The sequence below is a fragment of the Xyrauchen texanus genome, chromosome 48, assembly GCF_025860055.1.
Source record: "Xyrauchen texanus isolate HMW12.3.18 chromosome 48, RBS_HiC_50CHRs, whole genome shotgun sequence".
Taxonomy (NCBI): domain Eukaryota; kingdom Metazoa; phylum Chordata; class Actinopteri; order Cypriniformes; family Catostomidae; genus Xyrauchen; species Xyrauchen texanus.
This window is the reverse complement of record NC_068323.1, coordinates 11991697-12010450: the sequence shown is the minus strand read 5'-3', so window position 1 is coordinate 12010450 and position 18754 is coordinate 11991697. Positions and strand designations below refer to the sequence as shown.

At 37.8% G+C, this 18754-nt stretch overlaps 1 protein-coding gene across 1 annotated transcript; it reads left to right on the top strand.

Annotated features, from left to right (window-relative positions):
* The first annotated feature begins 2747 nt into the window (after positions 1 to 2747).
* Positions 2748 to 18176, top strand: LOC127640001 (tetratricopeptide repeat protein 39C). Its single transcript, XM_052122371.1, has 14 exons — positions 2748 to 3212; positions 6492 to 6540; positions 9450 to 9578; positions 9659 to 9773; positions 9931 to 10300; positions 12432 to 12600; positions 13166 to 13259; positions 14218 to 14325; positions 14414 to 14523; positions 14657 to 14780; positions 14917 to 15014; positions 15156 to 15260; positions 15546 to 15584; positions 15668 to 18176. Exons 1-14 carry the CDS (start codon positions 3073 to 3075, stop codon positions 15755 to 15757), a joined length of 1740 nt encoding a protein of 579 aa, XP_051978331.1. The 5' UTR covers positions 2748 to 3072; the 3' UTR covers positions 15758 to 18176.
* Positions 18177 to 18754: the final 578 nt, after the last annotated feature.

Below are 18754 nucleotides of genomic sequence, written 5' to 3'. Positions count from 1 at the left end.
TTTCGAAAACCGGGACATTTAGTGTCCCGGGAGAGTGGATAAATTTCCCGGGACAGGTTATTAAAAAGAAGGACAATCCCGGTAAAACCGGGACAGGTGGCAACACTAGGCGCGAGGCGAACGGACGCAGAGACCTTTTTCACACTCCGGGTTTATGAACGCGGAAGTAAACGCACAGCAGTTATCAGAAACACTTACAGACAATTCTTTCAACAAGTGATCACAGAAAGAATGGCTTCAGTACTAGTTCAGTACTACTAGCTGTGATAGTAATGTAAGCACTGGACTTTGCTGAATAAAACATGCATGACTAGGTACAGAATTGATAGAGACTAGCATGCAATAAAGCATTAAATAAATGATTAAATACACGATCCAGAACAATATTCAAGTCTCTTTCACAGGTGTTCTTCTCATTGCATGTTTTCAAGTTTAGCCTACTCTATGTACAATGACAAAATCATCTGCTGCACACACTAAAGCATGATGCACCATGTGGTCCGGCCTTCTATATTATAAGTTATGTAAATATTAGTCACATGAAACAATTACCAAAAGCCTAATGATTTGAGGAAGCAGTCACAATGAGCATGGTTCTTCTTGTAAGATTACAAAAGCTTCTAAAACATGATATGAAATTATACACAAGATTACCGAGTGCCCCAGAAAATTGATTCTAAAACATGCCATTGGCACACTGGACAAATGAAACAGCCTCCATATTTCCCTGGAAAACATATCGCCATTGGTGCCAGCCACTGACAATGGCATTGGCATCACATGAGTATGAATTTATGCTTACAAGATCATGTCAGGTTAATACACATTTGAATTTTGTAAAGCAAACTGATGTTCCAAATTAGTTCATACTAACACACTAAAATGTCCACTTCTGGGAATGAAAGTGTCTTCTGTGAAATGATAATTGTACCAAAATACAAAACACATATCGGTTGTCTTTTGTAGAAACAAGTGCATCACAAACGCAAAGCTAAAACATAACATTCATAATATTGGTAATGATAACATATGTACTATTTCATATTACCACAATTAAAAAATATATATTCTTGTGATAGCTGCTGGCCTGTTTTTTTTTTTTTTTTTTTTTTTTGCATCAATTGCCATAAGAACTGGTGCCTCGGCACAGAGCAACAACAACAACAATAATAATAAATGTGCCACAAGAACAAAGCATACAATTATTTATATTGGCATATATTGATTAGTGGCCAACATGAACTGCCATCAAGCTATTAACTGTGATTAAAGCAGAAACGAGTTTCTCTTGTTTCCAGTAGAAATATTGAAACATCCATTGTAAAGCAAATTTGCTATAAAGTGTGAAAACTCACTGAAAGTATAACTTGTTTTATTTTTATTTCTTGTTTTCTGACAGACAATTACAGTAGCATTGAAAATTAATTGTTAATAAAACACCTCTTGGTAGAAAAATATTTCACAACCTATGAATTGTTGCAAAAAATGACTTAATATACAACAGAAGAGCACAATTAAGAATTTAAAAAGCTACGGGGTGGGTTAGTTGCTTTGGCTCTTCTGTATCCTAAAGTGGCTGTAATCATTTGTGCAAGAATGCAAAGTGCACAGACTAATCAAAAGCACTTTTTTCTTTATTTTATTATCTCTAAATTATTTATAATAAAAGTATAGGTATTATGGCATATTCTTATAATTATGTAACATAACCATAGTAAAAACAGCCTAACAGACCAAGGTGGTAGCTGGTCGCACAGTCTGGCCTAGCTGGTTTTGGACACTTGATGCAGTGGGGCTAGCAAGACTAACTCAAGATGACCAGAAAAATACATTATGGTGGTTTAAGCAGTTTTTGTTCTCTGTCTGAGTATGTAGCAACTTTTTAGCAACCTATGTCCACAAACATTTTTCAATTCATGCTTGAGGTTTGAATGTAAGCAATTTATATGTTGTAGAATAAACCGGAAGGTAGACTTAGACCGATATATATATCAATGTAACCGATTGATCAATGCCGATAACTATCGGTTATGTGCAAAAATCTAAGCCGATAGTTGCCAATAATTGTTTTTTTATTCCTCATCAATAAGCCTCATCTGGTGATTATTTTACTTTCCTCCCAATTTGGAATGCCCAATTCCCACTACTTAGTAGGTCCTCGTGGTGGTGCGGTTACTCACCTCAATCCGGGCAGCGGAGGACAAGTCTCAGTTGCCTCCACTTCTGAGATATCCAATCCACGCATCTTATTGCATGACACCGCGGAGGCTCACAGCATGTGGAGGCTCATGCTATTCTCCGCGATCCACTCACAAACTACCACACGTACCAACAAGAGCGAGAACCACTAATTGCGACCACGATGAGGTTACCCAATGTCACTCTACCCTCCCTAGCAACTGGGCCAATTTGGTTAGGAGACCTGGCTGGAGTCTCTCAGCACGCCCTGGATTCAAACTCGCGACTCCAGGGGTGGTAGTCAGCGACAATGACGCCGAGCTACCCAGGCCCCATCTAAAGCACTTTTGACAAATTAACAAAGGTTACAGAAATGTAAACTGTTGTAGTTTAGACTAACTTTGTCCAAAGTTGAATTACCTTTTTGAAATAATTCTTCAAACAAGTTGAACTTGAATCATGAGGGTTGTGTTGTGCGCTACATGTTCGGTTCCACTTCAATACGCATGTCAGGATCACTCATGAATATTCATGTATGCTCCGCCCACTGGAACCAAATATCTCAGGAACTGGATACATTGTAACACCGGCTGATATTTCATAACTCATTATGATGGAGGGGGACGTTTGCGGATCTAAAACATCTTAGCGCAGCAGATCGGACACGGAAGGGATCAAACTACATCCAGACGATATTTCGACAGTAATGGAAAAATGTTGGCACGTCGGTGATTGTTTGATCAATTAAATTGATTCGGTTCTTGCGGAGGAGCGATTGTCATACTGTAAACAAAACAAGCAGACAAGCAATATCCTCCGCGGTGTTTTGTAGTTGTATGGGGTTCATTTTAATCAGCGAGAGTTTATAGGCGTATAAAGGAGGAAACATTGAGGATGGCAGGCCCCGAGCACCCGCAACAGCAGGTTGAAGAGAAAGCCGAACAGATAGATGACGCCGAACTGGCATTTCAGGGCATTCATATGCTGCTCAACAATGGCTTCAAAGAAAGCGACGAGCTCTTTAAGAGATACAGGTAAGATTAATACCATGATAGCTTACGTACATCACACAGACGTCTATATGATGTGTGTTTACATCTGGAAGACGTATTATTATGTTTGCTCATCTGCAATACGTCTATAAGACGCATGTCAATAAGTATGTCTCGGATGTCTTTGAGACGCTTTTATGATTTAGAATGTTCGTTTCTGTTTTGATTGCATGACGTCAAGACGAACGTTCTGCAAACTATTTGTCTGTGGGGCTGTCACTTGCATGTAGAGAAGCAATGTTGATTTACAGGGTGGCGGTTGATGGTTTTGGCTAGACTGACATGTTTCACAGTCATAGCTGTGCAGAATTAAAGGTCATTTTTTTCCTCATTTAAAAAGTTTGACTTCTAATTAAATTAATAGTAATGTTGAACATATGTATAAAATCATGACCACTCATGAGAGATGAGGACTAGTGATATCAGTAACCTTATAAAACCTCTTTTATTCTACATGGGGTAGGGGCACCTCATGGGGGCAGCCATGTTAGCATCACACGACCATCTGAATATTACTAGCTTAATCTCAGTAACTGCCCTGTTATTGGACACTTTAATTACTGGATTAAATGAATCCTGGTTTACTGTGCATAGTGAATTTCTACAATGGTTGTGTAACTGAAAACTACTGTGTTTGAATGATGCAGCATCCAGGCCACTAGGTGTCAGTGTAAGCCAATTAATGTCACTTCGAAATACTTTGGAAAAAATGACTGAGTGCACCTTTAAAGTTAAGGGCACGTGACTTTCTTGAAATAATACATTGGTTCCGTGGATTGATCAATCGATCCTTACAAAATATCGATCTTAAGTGTTTTATTAATACTAACAATTATTATTTATTCAGCTTGAAAGTGAATGTGCACCATACTCTTTGGGGAATGAAAAAGGTGTAAAATTGTGTTGGCAAAATAGAACCTACTTATTCTTCTGCTCATCTAAATATTTATGGAGGGCCACATAAATAACCCCACAGAAGCCCAGGTCTCATGAGAGTCTCGTTCACTGTAACTGGTTAGGTTTAGAGGTAGGGGTAGGTTTAGTGTTTCTGTGTGACTCCATATAAACACAATAAGCACAGTTTGTGAACTAGTGCTCACAAATAAAATTTCGAAATTCGAATGTTCATCAAATTTAAGAAAGAAACGCACATTCAAATAGTAAAACTGTTCGTTTTAAGTCACTGATGATGATGACTTCAGACCAATCACATTTGTAACGGTAACCGGCTGGTACGTGATGTGCAGTGTGTAAAACCTCACTCTCCTGGCCTCAAGAGGCGCACTAGTGACTGATGCTAGAGACTGTGGCCTTTAGCCTCCTTGTTGCGCTTCCTAGATCTCCTTGAAAATGGCATCAGCTTTTGCCACGTTCAAGCTGTCCTCCAAGTTCTTTGACAAAGCAAACAGCCGAAGCCTTGCCAAAGAGGGGCTCAAACATCAGAGAGTCCAGTGCAAGAGCAGAATCATTGTGGTGCATGAAGTTGATGTATCCATTCCATTGACAGTTGATCCTGCTGGGTCTACACACCCACATGGAACTGATGGCACCAAAGAGGATGAATGTCTTCAGCAGCCAGTCTTCAGTCACTGCTGGGTGCAGATCACCCAGAAACATAGACCCTGGCTGATCCTCTCTGTAGAAAACACTATAGTTTGTATGACATGGCCTTTGTCCCAGTCTATACAAACAGAGCTGTGTCAAAAGTTGTATACTGGCAGTGGCAGCTGAAGTGAGCATGTCATGCACTCAAAATGGTCATAAACTAAAGGTTTCAGCTCCTTTTATAGGCTGAAATATGCAAGTTCAACATTGCACTGACACTGAACATGGTCATTATGACATCACAGTTAAGAGAGTTCCACTTCTTTATATGCACAGTTACAGTTGTTCACTCTTTAAAAAAACATACATTTAAGTTCAGTTAAATTACAAAATAGTAGTTATTATAAATAATTATAACTAATTTATTTAATTATACATTTAATTACAAATAAAATTAATTAAACACTTTAAAATATATTTTAGGTGTAAATTAACAGTGAGCAAGTTATTCACCAAACACAATTAGGGTGATTTACATGATGCTAAAATAAAACCATACAATGATAACAAAAAATATATCAGGCACTAATTAATGTCATAAAATTAAAACAGAATACTTCAATTAATTTTAAAAAGCATTATTTTTTAAAGGCCTTGAAAAGAAAGAATGTTCATTTGTTTTCAGTTTCATTTGTTCTTCTTTTTTAGAGTAATATTAGTGGCATGACAACGGGTATATTATGCTGCATTCACACTTATTAAGGCTTGTTAAGGTTTTAATAAATGACACTTCTTCACAGGCGAGGAAGTTTTGAGTTCTGAAACTTAAAGTATGTTTTTATAATATAATGAACTCTTATTTCAAATGATCAAGGAAAATGTAATTCCTCATGTCACGATGACCCCTTTAAGGCCTGTAAACTTCATATTCACACTGAACAGTGGAGATTAGAGGTATACTGTTCACAAAGGATGTGTTCTTGCATTCAAAACAGCTGGACAGAGCTCAACAGTACGGAGCAAAATGCAGTGGTCTTGAAATGTGCTTTTCAAAGCTGAACTCCTTTCAACTTTACAGTATCTTGCTGTAAAAAACGTGGTGCTCATGTTGCAAAACTCTGGTTTAGACACTGGAGACTGGTGCATTTAATGTGTGTTGAATAGGAAGTCACAAAATAAACACTTTTAAGGTGGAAGAAAGCCTACATTTTTGGATTGATTAACTTAGTCGAATTAATAGTGATTTAAAGTTAATATTAGATCTAGCAAATATTAGAACACTTTATTGGCCCATATTGCATCAAACTGAAGAGACAGGGCATGTGAACATTGGTGGTTGAGTCCTTAGAGTTTGTGTCTAGCAGATGAAACCATTACTTAATGACACTCTTAAGGGTATGGATATTCATATATATTATGTTTCATGCTCTTAAGAGCTTAATTCCCTGTTTAATTTGAAATATAATCTTATGAGCAGGCCTGCACAGAATCCACGACTACTGTACTGTACATCATTTAAAAAGTTCTATTAATTTCCCCACCCATTGCACATTTGTATATTAAATATTCTGAAAAAATTGGATTCCAGCTATTATTAATTTCTTGCACAATTACATGAACAAAGTCTGCATGTAGGCAATGGCATTACTTGTGTTGTGCGTTGTCCCATGACCTCAGACTTAACCCATGAAACTTGGTTCTCTATTTTGTCTGCAGGACTCATAGCCCGCTAATGAGCTTTGGGGCCAGTTTCGTCAGCTTCTTGGTAAGTGAACGCCATTATATTAATTTTAGTTGTTAGTACTTACAAAGTCAAAAAAGCCAACATTCACACAATATTTACTCATAATTAAGGCTAGGTATTAATACAGATTTCTGATTCACAAGCCTTCAATTCCCATTTCAATAAAATTCCAATGTACTTGGGAACATTTCAGTCATAATATTAATTTTGCTTGCATAATAAAGACATTTTTTCTTAGTTAATGCTGTTAATTATACAGGGCACCTTCTAACTTGGTACATTTCGAAAATATTAATAAAATGTTTTTATTTAAGTAGTTTTCGTCATTTTGGTCACATTTGATCTTTTTCAAAACGTACAGATTCCATGTATTCCATCAGTCTTGGAATTGCATATGTTATATTGCATAATATATATGTATTTTGTTACCTGTTTATTGTTTGCATGTATAATTAGTACCATTTACAGGTATTTACATTGATATGTACAACAAGTGCTAAAACAGTACTGTCTCTTTAAGACTAGCAGCAGTTCAGGGAGCATTTTACAGAAGTCTTTTGGATAAGCACATTTTAATAAGAGAGCAGTCACATGGCTTCTATCGCATCTGTGCTAAATGCTATTGGAATTAAATGCTTTTTTTGGTTTTGATCAACAACTGTAAAGAACTGAACGGATGTTAAAAGAAAACTTTTTAAATGAAAATGGATTGCAAGGACACACATTACACATTGTCAAAACAAACTTTTACTCTCAACACGCAGTGATGGAATCTCAGTGCACAGACATTTTTAGTCACATAGATATGAAATTTGGCTTCATGTGTGAGCGATAGGCTGAGCCCTCTTAAAGTCTCATGTCTTATAAGTTTGGTCGACAACATCATGAATCATGCCTATCCATCCCTGCTATCATTATTACTGTAGTCTGCACACACTCTCATACACACTCCTACTGCAAGACTGTTTGCTGCAGTGCTGCACAGGTTTCATCTAGCCCATTAATAGAAGTACAGAACAGGAAATTATATACTGGAGAGAAAATAAGACCAAAGGTTTGGAGAAAGACAGATAAGGAGGTGGTAAGATAGAGAGAGAGATTGGGGAGGCAATGTGACAACAATGCACAGACGCATATGACTACTTGAAATGATTATCGTTGCATAATGCATACTGTGTCACACATTATTTAAAAAAAAAATACAGACAGCAGAGGAGGAAACTACACAAGGCTAAACAAGTGCTAGTCATCACTAACGTACCACCAACAAAAAAGGATTACTTTACAAAACACAAGACCTTCAAAGCTGACTGGGTTTTTGTTTACCATTGGTATGAGTGTAGCTGCCATGTTTTGTTCTCCTTTATTAGGAAGAACCATTTAATTAATTAGTTTATAAGTACAGCACAGTAACAGAGCGATATTGTAGTGCATGAACTAACCTTTGTTTGCTATGAACAATAGGTGTTGAATGCCATTTCAGGATGTTAGTCATACAGGATGATATAAGCATGGTTTTATACAGTAAGACTGTACAATTTCTCTTGGCTTGTGACATTCAATATTTATTGTGTTTGGGAGCGTTATATAATAACAATGTACAATTTTTTTTATTTGAATTGCGTTTTATTTAAGGATTGTGTGGTAGGAACAATGTAGGCCTCTCAAAGTGGCCTCTGTACTCTGAAAAACATTTCCTTTCCCTTTTGCAGGGGACGCTAGTATTTCTGCATCCCTTTTGAAAGGGCCTTTTGTTGGGCCCATGTGTTCGGTATTGTGTATGCAACTTCGTCCAATCATATTAGCACATTTTTGCAATTTAACACTATGACTTCCTGTTACATAAAGGATGTCTAGTGTGAAATGTACACTGATTAGTCAGTAACAAAAAAAAGTCTAATTTTAGATGTACTTAAAAAGGGTGTCATTAGCTTTCACTTTCTCTGTTTATCCTCTAGCAATGGCACTTGCTTTCAACTTCAATAAATGTCTCTCTTTTTGGTTTTTTCCTGTTTTTTAGTGTGTTTTTTTTTTTTTCACATCGGTGTACAGTAGTATCAGGAATATTATTGGGAAATGAGATTGGGTAGTCTGATCTCAAACAAATTATGTGACTGTGGTGACATGATAGTGGAAATTATATTACGTGGTATCTTACACATATCAATGCAGTTTCCATTGTGAAAATTCCCTAAAAGTTAGTTACATTTTCTCTCAAACAGATGAGGTTTTAAGGTTAATGGTTTATCGAGTCTGAAGTCAAGAAAACCAAACTCCTTACCTTAAACGTAAACCAAGCCTAATCGATAGTGTAATTAAACGCAATTTTCAGATACAAAACGCAACAGTTGAAGCAACCATGTCATTTTGTGGTGCTTCTTTGACACTTTCAGATCATGTGTCGACTAGCATGCTCATAAGGGCTCGTAGTCTGGTCTCTTGCATACCAAGAACAATGCTTTATCGGTTAAGCTACCGTGCAATTTGATTCCAATCAAACAAGCTTGTACAGTAAATGTAGTGTAGGCTATTGTCTTACAAGTCATGCGATATAATAGTGTTTTGATCTCATTTTGTGAGGAACAGTGTGAAAAGTGATTATAAACTAATAATTTGCCATTTGTTGTTGTAGCGCCTCTAGTGTTCATATCACCAGGTAACTGCCGTGATACAACAAGCCACAAATCATTTAGCAAAAATCAAGTTATAGTAACGTGATTCTATGAGACCAGGTTGAAGTTGCAGGCCAGATTCAAACTTGCGTCACATACAAGTGCACTTTCAGGAATACTGTGCCACATCACCATTTTTTTCTCCTTTTGAATGTGATTAAAAATTCTTAAAAAGGAATATTTACAGACTACCATTTTTTTAAATGCACAGACTACAATCTTTCGAAATGTTGACGAAATATTTTTGTGTCACTGTAGAATGCCATGATGACATTCGAGGAGGAGAAAATGCAGATGGCCTGCGATGACCTGAGGACTACTGAGAAACTTTGTGAGAGTGACAACACCGGCGTCATCGAGACCATCCGTAACAAAATCAAGAAGAGTGTGAGTTTAAATGAGTGAAATTCTGTACAGAATTTCTTGCCAGATTCTTTAAATCAACATCTTTTGTATCTCCAAATTAGATGGACTCCCAGAGATCAGGGGTGGAGGTTTTGGATCGCATGCAGAGGCAAATCATTGTGGCAGACTGCCAGATCTATCTCGCCGTGCTGTATTTTGTCAAACAGGAACTCTCAGGTGGATTTTAAAGACTGAATGTTTATACTTTACATTAGAATAATGCTGATTCAAGGAAAAAACAGCTTTACAATGTCATTGCGTCATTTGCATACCACCATGTAGAAGTGTTTTTGTTATTATCAAATAAATATCATAATTACCTCTCACTCTTTAGCTTACATCAAAGGGGGCTGGATCCTCCGCAAGGCCTGGAAAATGTACAACAAATGCTACAGTGACATCAGCCAACTGCAGGAAGCCTGTAGCAGACGGTCCTCAGACCAGGAGGGGGCACTGGCCTCCGATAAAGCCAACCACAACACATCTTCAACAGAAAGTGGCGGCAGAGTAACAGAAGAGGTTCTGGATCGTCTCAAGGGTTCTGTCAGCTTCGGTTATGGTCTTTTTCACCTGTGTATTTCAATGGTACCTCCACACCTGCTCAAGATCGTAAACCTGTTGGGTTTTCCTGGAGATCGCCACCAAGGTCTTGCGTCCTTAGCCTATGCTAGTGAGAGCAAAGATATGAAAGCGCCACTGGCCACGTAAGTGTGCATGCTTTACTTAGAAATTGTATACATTGTTATTGTTTTGGGGGGGTGTTCTGGTAGTGCAAGCATCACTATAATTATTGCTCAGGCCAAAACATACTCTACGCAAGTACATCAACACGAACAGTTCTAGCTAAGCAAGGCTGTTTTTTTTGTCCATGTTGCATTCTGAAATGTGTCAAACTGCAATTTAACACACCGCAAGTTTGCGTTGCATTCTCAATGTTGCCACAAGGGCCGCTACAGTGAACATTAGTGGGAACTCTCCGCTTGTACGGAGAGTTGTCTCTTTCAAGACAACAATTGTCATGGCGGAGCAACGGTTTGAAGAGTATATTGCTAAACAAGTAAGTTAAAGTCAATATATTTATAGCAGCTTACCTGAATGATAGCACATCCAGTTTAATGATAGACTTTTAAGGTAACTCTATCATCCCCTTGAGCACTAAGGTTTGTTACCACCACATTAACGCAAAAACACAAGATAAGCATGTTCAGCCAGGCCGAGCGTTGGCAGTGTGCTCACATCTGCGTACAAATAATTTGACTCATTTGGGCTCATTTCACTTGGGCCAGCAACCAACCACCCAGAACACACTAGCAACCATCTAGCATTGTCCTAGCAACCACATATCAAAACATTAACAACAATGTAAGAGTAAGCTTAGTTCTAGCCGAAAGATCTTGGGATTCATTCTATCAGGCATCCATCCAATCACATTACAGCCCATCGCTTTATAGCCTGCTCAGCTGCCTCTCCTTGTTTGCATACTTCCGTTTTCATCCCATCACCGATTCCCATCACCACCAGTTTAGGTCCCGTCCTGGGTGGGGGTAAGCTCTGCTCCCCTGCCGTCATCACCTCTGGCAGGATCTGATGGTTCAAGCAACCATCGGAGTGCTAAACCGTAGGAAGGGGCTCACGCCAAATTATATAAATATCCTTTCATTCGCATTTAATCCAGCAATCTCAAGTCTTTCTGATGAAACGTATGTGAATAATCCTAAATGCTTACATTGAAGGAGGGTTCCCTTATATAGAATATAGAGACTTAGAGGTAGATCTTATAACTTGGGCCAGTAAACAGATACCCAGAACACACTAGCAACTGCATTGCAACAACTTAGCAACCACTCAGAACACCTTGGCAACCTAATTGCATTACCCTAGCAACCATTCACAACAGCCTAGGATCGTAGTGGTGAGTTTTGCCAAAGACTGTTTAGCCTGAGATGGAGCACTTGCATTAAAATGAATGGGAGAGGGGCCTGGGTAGCTGGTAAAGACGCTGGCTACCACCCCTGGAGTTCACTAGTTCGAATCCCAGGGTGTGCTGAGTGACTCCAGCCAGGTCCCCTAAGCAAACAAATTGGCCCAGTTTTTAGGGAGGGTAGAGTCATATGGGGTAACTTCCTCGTGGTCGCTATAATGAGGTTCGTTCTCGGTGGAGCACGTGGTGAGTTGGATGCAGCTGTGGATGGCGTAAAGCCTCTACATGTGCTATGTCTCCGTGGTAATGCGCTCAACAAGCCACGTGATGAGATGCGCGGGTTGACCGTCTCAGACATGGATACCAGGCAGCTGGTATTCGTCCTCTGCCACCCAGATTGAGGCGAGTCACCACGCAACCTTAAAAAATAGGTTTGAAAGGTCACTATTAGAGATAAATTAGAGGAAAAGCCATGCAAATGTGCAAGAAATTGTTACAGAACCCCAGATTCATGCAGTGCTATTAAATTGATTTGTGTGGTTTCATTAAAGAAATGTGGTGTGTTGTGGGCTAAAGCACAGAACTGGTAAGCAGAAGGTTGCTGGTTCAATCACCACAGCCACCACCATTGTGTCCTTGAGCAAGGAGCTCCCTGTAATAAGTGCACTGTAAGTCCCTTTGGATAAAAGCATCTGCCAAATGCGTAAATGTAAAAAATTGGAAACAGAAAACCTTTCGAATTTTGTAGCTTTGCTTGTAAGTGCACAAGGGTTTGTTTGTTTGTAAATTTCTTATGTCATTATATAGAAGTACATTTCCCTAATCATATCTCATTATTTCAGAAATTGCATAATCAAATTAGCAGAATAGAGTATCTTTTATCTCTGGTTTATCTCTCTCTCTCTGTCTATCAGTTTGGCCCTCTTGTGGTATCACACAGTGGTGCAGCCCTTCTTTGCCCTGGATGGCTCTGACTCTCACGCTGGACTGCTGGAGGCCAAAGCCATTCTGCAGAAGAAAGCAATGGTTTACCCAAACTCCTCTCTCTTCATCTTCTTCAAGGGACGAGTACAGAGATTAGAGGTGTGTGTTTAGGATAAAGCAGATATTTGATGAAGAAGTAATGCATCAAAACCAGACCAGATGTTTTGTGTTAGATAATGAATTGGCACAATTACAGTAAACAATAGTGCAGTTTATTGTCCATTATATTTAATTGGTGTGTAACCACAGCAATGACTTACTTTATTCTGTGGGTGTGTTAGTCACATATTTGTAATGGAAGGAATCCAAAGCCAATCATTATTTAAAACATGTCAAATCCAAATTATACATTGCCTTTGAATACTTAGTTCACATTACACCACTGTTAGAGCAGAAAACATCTTTATATTTCCTGGGGCAGTCTGATGATCAAGAACGTTTTCAGATGTTGTGGCTTGTTTGCAGTTTGACCTAAATTCTACATTGCAATACTAGGCATATTTCAAATAAGGTGTGGCACTTAGGTCTGTTTGCTCTCTCTACCACAACTCAGTAAATATTGATGAAACTGTTGTGACAGAGCATAATGTCCCTAGTGGAGTTTGTTCCATTGGACTATAATTATGCAAGCATATTTATCTTATATTTGTCGTTTTACTTTCAGTGCCAAATCAACAGTGCACTGGCGTCATTCCAGGATGCTCTGGAGTTCGCCTCAGACCAAAGAGAGATTCAACACGTGTGCCTCTATGAAATCGGTATGGCTGCTCTAGTTGTTATTGAAGTCCATATTGATAATTGTATTATTTTTCAGACCCACACAGAATCTGATCTAGCAGATTTCTGCAGAATTGGAGCACCAGCCTTTCACAAAGATCTAAACATTCCCACCTATTTTATATTTGGCTCATTTGATGATGCTTTCAACTAACTTGGAAGATTTTGTAAACTGTTTTTGTTCATAAAGTTGGTTTGTAACTTGTTTGATTTTCCAGTTGGTGCAGAATTATAGAAATTTACTTGACTTTTGTAAACTTTCTTTGTTCGTAAAATTTGTAAACTTCTTTGATTTCCATGTTTAGTGTAGCATGATAGAGATGAACTTTGAAGATGTTTGGAAATTTTGTATGTAAAGTTTGTAAACCTCTTTAATTTGCAGATTGGTGCAGCATGAAAGAGATTCACTTTGAAGATGTTTGTGAACTACTTTTGTTCGTAAAGTTTGTTTGTAAACATTTATTTGCAGGTTCGTACAGCATGATCGAGATGAACATTATAGATGTTCGTAAACTTATTTTTTTATAAAGTTTGTAAACTTGATGGATTTGCTGGTTGGTTCAATATGATCGAGATGAACTTTGAAGATGTTTGTAAACGTCTTTGATTTGCAGGTTGGTGCAGCTGCAAGAGATTAGCTTTGAAGATGTTTGTAAACGTCTTTGATTTGCAGGTTGGTGCAGCTGCAAGAGATTAGCTTTGAAGATGTTTGTAAACGTCTTTGATTTGCAGGTTGGTGCAGCTGCAAGAGATTAGCTTTGAAGATGTTTGTAAACGTCTTTGATTTGCAGGTTGGTGCAGCGTGCAAGAGCTGTACTGTACTTTGAAGATGTTTGTAAACCTTTATTTGCAGGTTTGTACAGCATGACAGAGATGAACTTTGAATATTTTTGTAAACTTTGTATTTAAAGTTTGTTTGTAAATGTATTTGATTTGCAGGTTGGTGCAGCATGATCGAGATGAACTTTGAAGATGCCTTCAGGTCTTTTGAACGACTGAAGAATGAATCCCGATGGTCTCAGTGCTACTATGCTTACCTCACTGGAGGTCAGAAAATTAAATTTCTCACAATTGTTCTTTCTTGACCTATTTAAAAGTTTTTAATAGCTAAATGTTTCCTTTTCTCAACCCAAAGTATGTCAGGGAGCCTCTGGTGATCTTGAGGGAGCCAAGACCGTTTTCCAAGATGTTCAGAAGCTTTTTAAGCGCAAGAACAATCAAATCGAGCAGTTTGCTCTCAAAAGGGTTTGTTCCAACTCTTTTTACAATTAGTTTCTGTATTTTGTATATACAGTGTACAGACTTTTCGCATTGCTGTTTGTTATATTAAAGTATTTAATTGTAAGACTTTTGCCTCTACTTTGTTTTGTTTCACCAGGCAGAGAGACTGAGAAAAATGTCCCTTACACGAGAGCTGTGCATTTTGGGTGTTGTTGAGGTGCTGTACTTATGGAAAGCTCTTCCAAATTGCTCTTCCTCCAAACTCCAGCTTATGAACCAAGGTAAGAAGACCACAGTGACTTAAAAGCAAGATGAAATGTATACTGTCAGACAGGCTAAAGATCTATCAGTCTAAATTCTTGGGTTATTGTTGTTTTGTTTTTGCTCAGGTGCTAATTTTAATGCTTTGTTTTTCAGTTCTACAAGGGCTGGATGACCAGTCAAGTCTGGGCCTAAAGCATCTGCTGCTTGGTGCTATTCAGAAATGTCTTGGAAATATTGTAGATGCCATCCAGGTTTGTTTTATCTTTCATGAAACATGTATCAAAAATTAACAGTATAATTTGTTAATTACTGGCATAATTTACACATTGTTTGGTCATATCTTTATTTATCCTTCATGTACTGTATTTATGCTTATGTTTGTTGGTTTGTAGTCATTTCAGTTGGCAGCACAGGATGAATATGGCCATCTGAAGAACAGCTATGTTCAGCCCTATTCCTGCTATGAGATGGGCTGCGTGTTACTGGCCAAACCTGAGGTAAAATACGTAATCCTCAGAAACTTTCTTAAAAATTACTCAGTTTTAAGAAAGCTGATGTAAGCTTTTATTTTCAAAACAACCCATTTATACTGTAGATAATACTTCACCCTGCTCTGGCTAAAAAGATAGTCTTTTGAAAGTTTTTGCATTTAATATACTTTTTTTTTTTTTTTAAATAAGGTATTAACATACTGGAGTATTGGACTTTGCTCCTTTTAAATAAAGCAATGTCCCTTTCATGAACTAAATTCCTTAATTCCTTTCACCTTTTTTTCCCCTAAGACTCTGAGTAAAGGAAGATCATTACTGCTTCAGGCTAAGGTAAGACCTTAACTTAACATTGGTGTTGAGGTATCTCGATTGAGTTAGTGAACTTGTTTTGGTGACGATACGTTTACTTGTAGGAGAACTACTCTGGGTACGACTTTGAGAATCGATTGCACGTCCGTATCCATTCTGCCCTTGCCTCCATAAAGGAAGTGGTCCCACACTGACCCTGTCCAACCGAAAGTGCACTGTACATTAACCACTCCTGTCCAGCACTTTTTACAATGAAAGCCATTTGAAGTTATCATGCTTTTCTGGAGGAGAAATGTAAAGTTCTGAGAATGAGGATGAGTTCACAAATTATTTGTTTCAACATTGCATTTAGTCTAGTATCAGAAATGGTTCACGAATATCTGTTGGTTATTATAACATGTAGCTGTTGGTCCATCCCAATGATATCTCATTTTCACTTTCACATTTACACCCTACACAGTAGAGGTACATTGTCTGTGTGTGTTTGGGATTGTTCTGAATGCAGAAGGTATTTATTGTTACATGTGGAATATAGAAATGTTGAGGCAAACTATCAAAATAAAACGCAATATAAATATACTGTATTGAATAGACAAATGGGTTAGATCCATTACCATAGCTTGCCCTATGATACACAGTACATTAGCATGGGATAGAAGTCAATATTAGACAACACAAGATAACACATAAAATTATAAAAAATATATTATGTAACCCTTTAGCTCAAGTTAATAGTATCCAAATGTATATCTGTATGTCAAATCCAGATTGTATGCTCCATAGTGATGTCTAATCAAGTGGTTGACTGAAATGGGTTTTGCAAATTGCAGATACTGATATCTAGGGAATTGGTAGGCAGTTATAATACTACTGATATACATATGAAACAGTTTGATGATAGCAAATGACACATACACAATCATCGGCCAATTCTGATAATATTGAAATGATCAAATATCGGCCTGGCCAATACTTTTCAAATACCGATATCTAGGGAGTTGGGTGACCAATAGCAATTATTATACTGATATATGGAACAGTTTGATGATAGCAGATGACACATATAGTTATTGGTCTATTCCAATAATCTTGAAATGCCCAAATATTGGCCTGGCCAATCAATTTTAGATATCCGATATCTAGAGAGGTGGGTGGTCAGTGGCAGTTACAATCAGGGTTGGGGAGTAACGAAATACATGTAACGGGATTACGTATTTAAAATGCAAAATATATGCAACTGTATTCCACTACAGTTACAATTTAAATAATTGGTATTTAGAATACAGTTACATTCAAAAAGTATTTTGATTACTGATGAGATTACTTTGCATTTTATTGTCATTTGGTTTATTTAATATTTAGTCCTTTCAGATGGAAAACATTTATACATATAAGTGATGTGATCCAAAGTGCATTTGAACAGCGGTCAAACACTTTCTATGATGTGTTACACTCATATGAGCAGACAGAGAAGTACGTTTGAAGTGAGTTTGGAGCACAAGAAATAGAAATAAACCTTGTGTAAATTGTCAGCTTTACGCTAAGCTAAAATGCTATTTCTAACCATTTTACATGCACGTTACCTTAATAATTCCGATAATCTCAAACACCAAATATCGGCCTGGCCAATACATTTTCGATATCCGATACCTAGAGAGGTGGGTGGCCGATGCAGTAATAAATTGATATATGTAACAGTTTGATGCTAGCAAATGACAAACGCCATTATCAGCCAATTTCGATAACCTCGAAGACCAAATATCGGCCTGGCCGAATAATCTAGTCTAGTGATAGACCTTTGAAGTGTACGGCTAACACACTATTGTAAGTTTATACCAATTGCATTCAAGTTTGGCTGTGTTCATTGTATGCATGTAATGCATATGTTGCTAATGTCTGTCGTAACCCTAGACTACATCTCCCATCATGATCGTTAGCCCTAAAGTATGTCAGGGGGCCTTTGGTGATTTTAAATGTGCAAGATTTTATGACAGGAATAGGAAAATCATGACTAATTGCATCTCATCTGAAATGTTGTATTTTAAGTTGGAGTGTAGCAGCATCTACTTTGCCATACCCTTCGTTGCCATGTTCTCTGCTGCTCAGCAACTTGTGACAGCAAGATATATTTTCTGAAGTGATAAACCATGCACAATTACCCAATGCACTTTCTCTGGGCCAGAGGAAGTCTTTTCGTTTATATATTTTTGTCTTGTTATTTTTGATGAGCCATAAGTTGTAATTGTTTTTGTGCTAGATGTTTTCTGTAATTATGTTGATGGCCCAAATTTAGACTTTTAACAGTGCATCAGTATCTCCTTTTCATAATTTTGCCTCTGAATAAACAGAATTGATTTGAGTCTGTGTACATATTGTGAAATTGTTGTGAAACTTGCACTTCCTTATTTTCTTGGCCCAGTAGATGTAAAATGTTGGTCCCTCCTGTGTGGTTTGTTCACTAAACTGTATATGACTCTCTATCGACAAGCCCTTCTGGTGTCTTCTACAAACGAGGCTTGATTGAAACTCAAAACATGTTTTCACTGTGAAATGTGTCAGTATTGGATGTTCAGGGTTTTGAAAATTTCAATAATAAAATAACAATGAAACTTACCATCAAACACTGTTCTTGTGTTCTTTGTTAATTGAATAATAATCATCAAAGCAAGGGTTTGCTGAGCACAAAGCTACGTGGAAAATTTCTATGCTAACACAAATTTGATTTTTAAATGCTGCCTGTTTTTCTCATTTTAGCGGATAGTGGTTTATTCATCTTTTCCCTTTCCTCCATACTAACAAAAATTCCCTGGTTCCTAAATAGTATATGGATATTGATTTCCATTGGTAAACCAATTAACATGGTTAATCATACCTCTAGTCTGGTGGATCGACAAATCTCTTGCCCTCCAACTTCTGGTCCACTAGAAGTGAGCACTGATCTTACATACTCCCCTGTTTCAACATCACATGAGACAGCTTCTCCTGTAACTGCAGTTAAATAATCCCAATTCAAGCCAAACTCATGCCTCTTCAAGCCACTTGTCAGGACGACCTCCACAGTCAACGGCATTTCCTTTCGTGTCAACTGATGAAGGCTTTCAACTCATGCAAATGAGACATCAACCATGACAGAGGGCAAATCATCCAGAATTTGACATACTCCTCTTGATTTGATGGCAACAGCTAATGTG

Excerpts from the sequence above, each read along its gene's own strand:
- LOC127640001 (XM_052122371.1), top strand. The coding sequence starts at position 3,073 with ATGGCAGGCCCCGAGCACCCGCAACAGCAGGTTGAAGAGAAAGCCGAA. Across the intron at positions 12,601-13,165 it reads GACGAGTACAGAGATTAGAG|TGCCAAATCAACAGTGCACT; the intron begins GTGTGTGTTTAG and ends TTTTACTTTCAG. Across the intron at positions 14,524-14,656 it reads AGCAGTTTGCTCTCAAAAGG|GCAGAGAGACTGAGAAAAAT; the intron begins GTTTGTTCCAAC and ends TTGTTTCACCAG.